Source organism: Tiliqua scincoides, chromosome 5 (genome assembly GCF_035046505.1).
Source record: "Tiliqua scincoides isolate rTilSci1 chromosome 5, rTilSci1.hap2, whole genome shotgun sequence".
In the NCBI taxonomy this organism is placed as follows: Eukaryota; Metazoa; Chordata; class Lepidosauria; order Squamata; family Scincidae; genus Tiliqua; species Tiliqua scincoides.
This window is the reverse complement of record NC_089825.1, coordinates 114,350,957-114,360,197: the sequence shown is the minus strand read 5'-3', so window position 1 is coordinate 114,360,197 and position 9,241 is coordinate 114,350,957. Positions and strand designations below refer to the sequence as shown.

The window sequence follows — 9,241 nt, the reverse complement described above, 5'->3', positions numbered from 1 at the left end:
AGTTTTCCACAACTAACCAAGATGGCATCTGGGATGGAATGTGCTCCAACACAGAGCAAAATCAGTATATCTTTGAAACTACCGTTTCAAAAGATAATCCTGGTTCACGCTCTCAGCCTTCATCCCTTCTTCTTGGGAACAAAGTATTCCTCAATAATTAGGAACTTTGGAAAACACATCCACTTAGCAGATCACCCGAAGAGCCCTCCAAGTTCACTGCTACTGCACTGAGTAGTAGCTCCGCCTCCCCAACATGGCTGTGTTTTTGGATACAGTTTCAAAACTTTGATTCAACATTCAGAATCCCAATGTGAAAAGGTTAGAGTAGGAGTCAACTGAAGTATGAACGCTGCAACATTATGTACATTGATTAATAATAAATCATTTTTTCCTTAGATAAAAAAGAACTCTAACAACCCAATCATATAAACACTACACCATAGCATGCAGCCATATCAAGGGAGTGTGCACTGCATGCTGTGGTGGATGGCATGACCAGAAGGCCAATGAGAAGCATGTAAAAAACAACTGGATTCTGGTCATTGTGGACCTCCTCAGACACAACAACTGTATAGCTAGCACAGGTCTCCTGAGAGGAAGGGGTTGGGGCAGGTTGGAAAATGGGGGATAGAATCTGGCAGGCATATTCCCTGCCAAAATCAATGTCTTTCAGGTTGCCCCCTGCCATCCCTCATACTTCCCACAGCCCACACATGCCCTGGCTCTGTGGGCGCCTGATCTGGGCTGGTGAACTATCAGGGCATGTCTCATACTCACACAGCACCATTGCACATGACAGTAGTATGACTTTCATGCTGCCACATGAAGGCAGTGGGTTGCAAGATCCAATGCCATTGGTCCTCCATATTTTTTTTTATCACTTTCTCCTAATCAGCTGTTCCTTGCTGTTCAGCTCAGGCCTCAGAATAATTATATAGCATTTGGGGGAAAAGATAAAGAACAGTAACCCAGCACTAGAGCCCAAGATGGAGAAGATCTCCACAGCCGCCACAGATTTGCCCTTGGTGCTCAGGTATGATGGAACAAAAGACAGCCACACGCTGCAAAAGACCAACATGCTGAAAGTGATGAACTTGGCTTCATTGAAACTGTCTGGCAGCTTCCTGGCTAGGAAAGCCACAGTGAAGCTGACAATGGCCAGAAATCCCAGGTAGCCCAGGACACAATAAAACATGGTGTGTGACCCTTCGTTGCATTCCACTATGATTTCTTCAGTCAGAGAATGCACATCAGAATCAGGGAATGGAGGAGCAGTGCAGAGCCACACTGCACAAATGTTTGCTTGAATGAGGGAGCAGGAAAAAATAATGGAGTTGGCCAGCCTTTTCCCCACACATTTCCACATCCTGGATCCTGGCTTGGTGGCCATGAAAGCCAGAACCACAGTGATGGTTTTGGCCAAGATGCAAGAAACAGCCACTGAGAAGATGATTGCAAAAGATGTTTGGCGTAAATAACATGTCACTGTCTGAGGCCGACCAATGAATAATAAGGAGCAGAGGAAACAAAGCAATAGGGAAAAGAGGAGAGAGTAGGTGAGGTCCCGATTGTTGGCTTTGACGATGGGAGTGTTCTGATTTTTAAAGAAAATTCCCAGCACCAAAGCTGTGAGCAGAGATAAAGAGAGAGCTAAGGATGACAAAATCATTCCCAAAGTTTCTGAGTAGGAAAGAAAGTTGATCCTCCTGGGAAGGCACTGGTCTTTGTTCTTGTTTGGAAAGTGATCTTCTGAGCATGTGAAACAATCATCCATGTCTGAAAAATAAAACAGATGATTAAAAAAAAGACCTAAAACAATTGAATTCTTCAACACTGAAACAGTGCTGCAAGCATTCATTAACCCATTTGTGGGTGGAAAAAGGAGGCGGTGACACAGTTGCTATGATCTCACACCATTACCAGGAAGGAAAGGGTTTTTTTTTTAACTTACCTGGGTGTTGCTAAGGCTTTCCTGAGGGTCTGGGGAACACGTTACCCACTCTCCAGGCCTTCCCACATGTGCAAACTACTGTAAATGCTGTATAAGCTACTTCTGCTTATATAAGATTCCCCCAATAACTTTATCCTTAATATTTCTTCATGGATTATCTTGTATTCAGTGGTGTTTCCTGGGGAAACTACTAACTATGTTGTTCGGAAACTACTTTTCTCTGGCATATACTTCTAATAATTCACAGATTGGCCATTCTTTGTCACTGACGTACTTGTGAAAGTGAAGGATTCCTACAGAGTACATCTTGAGTGAGTACATTTTTCCATTGTATTTCCCATCTCTCTTTGACCCAACTCTCTGTCAAGAGCAAGTGGATACTGACAGTTGCATCCATTTGACCCCACTGCACTGTGTTGAGAACTCCCTGGAGAGAATGAAACATATCCAGGTTGATGCAATAGTCTCCTGTTGCCATTGGCACATTGCATCAAATCTGCCCGCATAAGAGGACAACAGCTCAATCCTAAATTGCCTGGTGCCCACAACTCAAAAGGTGCCAAAGTGGTGGCCACCATATCCACTGTGCATCAGGCTGGCACCCGGAGTCTCCTTGGGTAAGGAAACATTTTCCTTTTTTCCCTGGATAACACAGTCATGGCACCAATGGATCTTCTTGAATCTACACCCGCTTTGGTGCCAGACTGCCCATATTGGGCTGTCCAGGCTGGGAGAGAGGTTAGGATTCAGTGCAGGTCCTGCTGTCATCTCTACCTCCTGGGACTGCTCCTCCCCTCCTCCACCCTCCATACACCCTTCTCCACCCACTCCTTGTTTCCCCCCACCCTAAAAATACTACAGCTGACTGGTGCTGCAGAAGCGTCATCTATTCACACAGCACTGAGGCTCAGCTGAGGCTGACTGACACTGGCCTCCTCTTGAGTGCCACAAACGTGCTTTCCCCCTTTGATAATGCCTCAGGAGGACTTGTGTCTCCTACCTTTCTGGTTTGAAATCTTCCCATCTGCACATGGAACACAATTGTAGCAACAAAACTGCTGTCCCTCCTTTGTTTTTTTGCGGAAGCCTGGATGGCAGTTGTCATTACACACAGCAAGAGGCATCACCTATTCAGAAGAGAGGAGAAATTATGCCCCCTGTACTTAACAACAGACAGCAAATACAAAATTTTATCTTGACATGCCTGCATGCCAATGTTCCTGTCAAACTTCTGTGCATGTTCAGAAAGATGGGTAATTGCCAGGATGATAGAATTTGAGGCATGGCACTTAACTGAAAATTAAAATTAAGTCATAAGCATCTGGCAGCATGCCAGATGCCAGAGTGTGGAGTAGAATGAAGCAAAATGGGAAAGCAGTGGCAGAAAAGGAGGATAGGAAGACTAGGCATTTTATGTCCCAGATTAAAATCAGTTTGGGAGAAAAATTACACTCATTGTGTGCAGTGGCCCACTTCAAAAAGTGCTTCTTTTGACATGAGCCCAGTATTTATTGCATTCTGTGATCATTTTAAAGAATCATTCCGCATTTTAGCAATATCACTAAAACAAATTATCCTAGGCGGATCGGATCTTTTATCATAGGTCATTATCGAAGCACATTTCTATGGAGCATGGCAAATTATACTCATAGATGAATGCCACCTGGTTAAACATGTTGTGCCATTTGATGGCCTTGTCGTTAATGCCGAACTCCTTGCCTCCGGGAGCCCAGGGATCCATCCATCCTAGTCTCACTTTTGCGAAGCTTTGGTTGGGGAAAGTAATCCAGTTGATGATATCGAACCCAGCAGCCAATTCACCCTTTTCGTTAAAGTAGACTGTGTCCCCAGCACTATTGTTAAATGTGATGCTTCTCAGGAAAGAGTGAAGCTAGATTGGAAGAAGCAAACATACTAGAAAAGCAATAGTAATTTCAGCATTAATTGATCTTTGATTCTATTATTTATATGTTGTTTAGTTTTGTCTCTCATGAGAAAAAAAAAGAAAGAATAAAGGAGAGAAAGAGAAAACATTTTCAAGAGAAAAAAATAACACTAAATGCCTGGTATGCAAGAGGTCATACAATAGGTGCTTGACAAAAAAAAAAATAATACTCTTCGAGAACTGCTCCTTTCCTTTCTCAACCCCATGGGCCTTTTTGTGAAGAAAAGACTAAACAGGCATTCCCTGATGTCCACAGTGGACATTTTGCCACCCCCCCCCCGTGGTTCCCTGAAACTGGGAATACTGGGGACTCACCCACACTCTGGAGGTGAGCTATGCTCCCCGTGCCTCCAGAAGGTCTTCTGTGCCTTGAAGAGGCCATGAGCATCTGGTCGTGGCTTCTGCAGGTCTAAGAATGACTGCTTCAATTAGAAAAATGTTTTTCAGCAAAACTGGAAGTGATTTTTTTACTCCTTTGAAAGGAATTATGAGGGTTGGCGAAGCCACTGAGGGCTTCCAGAGAGCGCATAGAAGGAGTGCGGAGAGTCCAGATACATGAAACTGTGAATATAGGATATGCGCATACAGGGCAATCCCTGTACTATTCCCTGTGGGGCGATGAAGCTGCACAGTTATGGTTTCTGCCGTGTGCTGTGAGATATTTTTAGCTGCTGAAAGTCTCCTCAGGGAAAGGGGACACTTTCCCCCTTGCCCCAGATAAACCTGGGGAGCTGCTATGGGGTAACTCAAACCTGTGCCTGCTCAACTCCTGGTGCAAGTTCACATTGCTCCGTGAAGGTGGATCAGGCCCAGCAAGGGTCTTGGGATTTGACAAGTTCTTCCATTGCTGAACTAACTCATTCCAGGGCCTGATCCATCCAACCCCCACCCCATCCTCTCACTGTTCCACCATCCCCTGCCCCATTCCACCCTCTGCGCTGGGGTTACCTGCTCCTGCGGGCCTTCCAATGTTCAACAGCATATGTGGGAAGGTAGGAACCTTCCCTCCAGGAACCTGCTGGATTTCTGGAGACTTTCCTCCAGCACTCCAGCAGCTTGTACCTCTGCAAAACTCTTCACAGCTCCTTTTCAGCAGCCTGCACCGGGGGAACTCACATTCCTCACATAGTTAGAATTGGGCCATGAATCTGTTGGTATAATCCCCTTATAAATACTAACAACCAGCAGAGTAGCCATGAGAATGACATTGTTCAGGATGTAAATAGTACCTGCCAAGGTTGCAGATTCAAATGATCCCCTCTTCCTCTCTCAGTCCTGCCACTGAGTTTTGGATCCAATGTGCACATCTTATGGACAGCATGTCCTATGGCATAAATGGCATTGTAGATGCTGTAGCTTTGGCCCATTATGCTTGCCTCAAAAAGAGTGGTGGGAAGGTTCTCCAGTTTTTCTTGTCCGGTGCATGGATCAGTGGTTTCTTCACTCTCATCAGAATCAGAAAATAAACAGTTGAATGCCTGTTCCCAGAAGACCTTGAGAAAGCCATCTCCTTTTGGAGACTGAGGGTGTAAACTCTGGAGGAACTGTGCAAAACCCAGAACCTCATTGGAGTGAACAGCAAAAGACAAGGCACCATCAAAGGTTTGTATGTCATTATCCCTGTAAAACGTATCTGCTGCAAGATACCACTGAGCAGTCATGATCCACACTTTGCCACTCAAAACCTTTGTAACATCTTCAAGTAAGGAATGCAGATATATAAACACAATCAGAAATAATGTGGTCTGATGACTTGCATTTACAATATGTACTTTGACATTGGAGCTCATGATTGAAATAGCCCGTGAACGGAGGGATTCAACTGAACTCAATGTGTCTATAGCTTGGGATACAGTGGATGTTTTTGCACTGAAGGCTGAACAGATGCCATTCTGGGCAAGCATGGAAGTCAATGTCTGCAGAAATGTTTCCCCATTCTCATCATCTGCTGTTATGAGGCCAACCCAGACCCATTGGAAATGGAGAAGTAAATGCACAATTCCCTTGTATTGATGTTCTTCATTAGGAACCATTCGGTAGAAGGAAGGGAACTGAGTTTTAACATCCCTCACTGGAGCTACAACACAATATGCAATCTAAACAAGCAAAAAATAGTAGAAATGGATCACATTAATGCTGAATGAGCATGTTCCCTTACAAATATCGACAGTTGTGAAATTCATGAGGTTAAAGAACAAAAGAATCTGAAAAAAATGTTCACAATGTTTTGATATTCAGAAAACTACTTTGTAGCATTACACTATCAATTCATAAAAATTTTTACACTTTATTGCTCCCACTAGATATTTTATTCAATCAAATCACAGAGTGATTCTGCTTCACATGAATAAAGTGGAAGGAAATAGAAATTCTTATTCCAAACTATCTTTCAATTTAGTATTCTTTGCACATGTCTCTTTTCTGCTTAAAGTCCTATCCAGGTTAATTGATTTTTTTTTTAAAAAAAAAAGCAGGCATGAAGATTTTTCTGAAAGGATAAGCATTAGTTCAAGTGGGGAAGCTTCATACTCCAGACTGTCATTCTACCTGTGGGTACTTGTAGATTGCTAATACAGTAGCCATGTGACGGGAGATCTCAGAATCAAGTCCTCCAACGACAGCTACCATATTCTTCTGCTGGTCACATTTGAAGTTGGGGACGGTGTGTTTCTGGGTGGAAAGAAGATTCAGGGTGTTCTGGTAAGTCATTCTTTCATCGAGGTAACTGTTATAAATTTGGAAACCCAGGCTGACATTGGGCAAGATCTCAGGGTTGTCATTGATCTCCTTGATAGCATATACCAAGGACAGGACATGCTGGTAGCTTTTTGGCTTTCCACTAAAAGAAGAATCAAACAATGAGTAAGAAAAAGATTGAATTCTACTTGGAGGAGTTGCTTGAGAGCACGACATTGTGTTCAGAAGATGTACCTATTTTCACACTTTAGAAAACGGCAAAGGCAGAATGATGTAAACGATTTGTGGCTCTGCCATGTTTTCTCTCAGTTTTCTTTAGACAGTTCTACAAAATAAGGCACAAAGAATTTGAGTGTTCAGGAGTTCAGAAAATTCATGCACACAAGTCAGTCTAAACTATTGGCCCAATACTATTCCTCTTTAACACCAGCGTACTGTGAGGTTCACCAGCACAATGAGGGTATTGCTGGCATGGCAGGCACACCATCCATCTGTGCCATGCTGCTGTTGGTGCAGCAGTTAAAAGCCGTGCAGCAGTGGAGAACAGGATATGCCATCAGAGGGCCGGGATGGGATGGGAAGCAGGGTAGATTGTGTTGGGAATTGGGACAGATTGGGAGAGATGAAGCAAGTTTGTAGCCAGTGGCCGCCATATCCCGAATCCCCATCCTAGCGCTGGCATAGAGTTAAGGAGCTTTGAGTGTAAGTAGCTGTGATTAACTTTGATAAGGGCCCAGTCCTATCCAACTTTCCAGCACTGATGCAGCTATGCCAAGAGGGCTGTGCTTCATTCGGTGGGCAGTCATGGGGGCCTCCTCAAGGCAAGGGAACATTTGCATCACCAGTTTGTGTTCCTTTTCTGGCCTAGTGAATGTCACGTAGGAAAGAAAACAGTTTCCTTACATAAATTCATTCACAGTCATCATGTTTGGGTTTTGGGTGAAAGAGAGGTCATCAAATATGCAGCCAAACAGAGTCACAATCGCTCCAATGGATAAGTCTCCTGCCTTATAATACTCATGGGGCAACTGGAAGGGATCAATCCTGGCACACAGAGTGCTCTTGCCTTTGGTTTGAGGCAGCCACAGAATGAGCAACAGGAGTGGAAACATCCCTGCAATCCTGAAGCTAATCTGGATTTGGATTACGCAAACTGTCTCTCATCCAGCATCAGTCATTCCTTCAGTCTCTGTGGATTACCTGCATGAAGGGGAAAGGACTGTTCAGACGGGTGCAGTACCGCCTGCCTGGAGTCCCTCAACTCATATCTGAGCATCGCAGGGATCCCTTAAATCATTTGTCAGGTTCTGCTATTCATCCTGACTGTTGCCTCAAGCATTCCAAGTGGGATTTGGCAAAGTGAAGGATGAATTCGAGGAACTGGAGTTAATTACATGGTTCTAAATCATGTCCCTGGAGTATTGTGATGCTCGAGGCAGCGCTTGAAACAGAATGGAGATGAAAACATGTTTTTCGATCTCACCAGGATTTGCTGGGGAAAAGACATTTACCCAGCACCCCCCCCCCAATAAAGACACAGGCAAGGGCATATAGTACAAAGGGCCACTTTATTAACTATTTAAATATACTTCATATTGCAACAGGGCCTAACAAATAAGTCATGCAGGTTCTACATGGGGGAAACGGAGCTGCCCGTCTACTTCCCCCTATAGTGATTTGGGCGACCACACCAGACTCTGGGCAGTGTCAGTACAAGCCTGCCGCCCCCTTCATTGTCACCCCGAAGGGGCAGGGTGGCAGACTAGCTCAGGCCACCCAAGCGAACCCGCGGTGCGCCTTTACCACCAGGCCAAGGTTCATCCAGCCTGCGTCACCCAGCCGGGAATGCCAGCATGACCAAGCGTGGAGTCCACCCGGCCCTTGCCACCCTGCAGTGTACACCGATATGACCTTACCTACCCAAAACCCGCACAACACCTGCCACCCGGGGGGTCAGCCTAGCGCTTGGCCCCACCGCCACACACGGAAACAAATTTCCGCAGGCCCTGTTGCAATTCAAGAAGAAAAACATAATTGCCCAACACCGAAAGGTGTACTCCATCGCTTCTGAACAATTGGGGCGCATCATAGCTGATGCGTGGGTGATAAATGACACCGACTCCGTAAAGGGGTACCGCCCGCCTCACATACAAATTTACCTTCTTCCTATCCAGTTCAATCTTTTTAACATCAGAGGCATAACACCAACCACTGTGAGGCAAGAGGTCAGACCATAAGATGACCATCCTGCAAAATGCTGATTAATGTGGAGAATATCGCTGTAGGCCGGAAGCCTCAAGGACAGAGTCGTCCTCTGGCCCAGGTCGTTCTCTCCCAAATGTATAACAACGATGTGAGGCTGGGCATGGGCATGCACAAACTCATATAAAGCAGGAAGAAGCTGATCCCACAGCATTCCCCGCCGTGCAACGCAATGCACAGTAGCCAAGGAACCAAGCTGCAACTGCATGCCAAAGCTACTGGATGCCGCCCTCTTCCTTGCCCAGAAAACGATGGAGTGGCTGAAGATAATGACCCGAACTGCTCCCGCCCTGGAACCTGTGGACAGGAAAACAGGAATCACAATTCCAGAAACATGCATCACTTAACCATATAGCACCTGGCAAAGCCAGTGCAAGTGAGCACCC

The 9,241-nt window shown here is 45.2% G+C and overlaps 1 protein-coding gene across 1 annotated transcript; it reads right to left on the bottom strand.

The window, feature by feature from the left end:
- Window positions 1-877: 877 nt before the first annotated feature.
- On the bottom strand, window positions 878-7,519 carry LOC136653263 (vomeronasal type-2 receptor 26-like). The gene is made up of 5 exons (XM_066630172.1): window positions 7,497-7,519; window positions 6,444-6,735; window positions 3,708-3,842; window positions 2,952-3,078; window positions 878-1,776 (listed from the first exon to the last, which is right to left on the bottom strand). Exons 1-5 carry the CDS (start codon window positions 7,517-7,519, stop codon window positions 878-880), a joined length of 1,476 nt encoding a protein of 491 aa, XP_066486269.1.
- Window positions 7,520-9,241: the final 1,722 nt, after the last annotated feature.

What these genes read in the sequence shown, in the direction of transcription:
- LOC136653263 (XM_066630172.1), bottom strand. Translation starts at nt 7,519, where the DNA reads ATGATGACTGTGAATGAATTTAT. An exon ending in CCAACCAAAGCTTCGCAAAA is followed by an intron (nt 3,079 to 3,707) that starts GTGAGACTAGGA and finishes TCTTCTGAATAG; the next exon opens with GTGATGCCTCTTGCTGTGTG. An exon ending in GAAGATTTCAAACCAGAAAG is followed by an intron (nt 1,777 to 2,951) that starts GTAGGAGACACA and finishes TTTATTTTTCAG; the next exon opens with ACATGGATGATTGTTTCACA.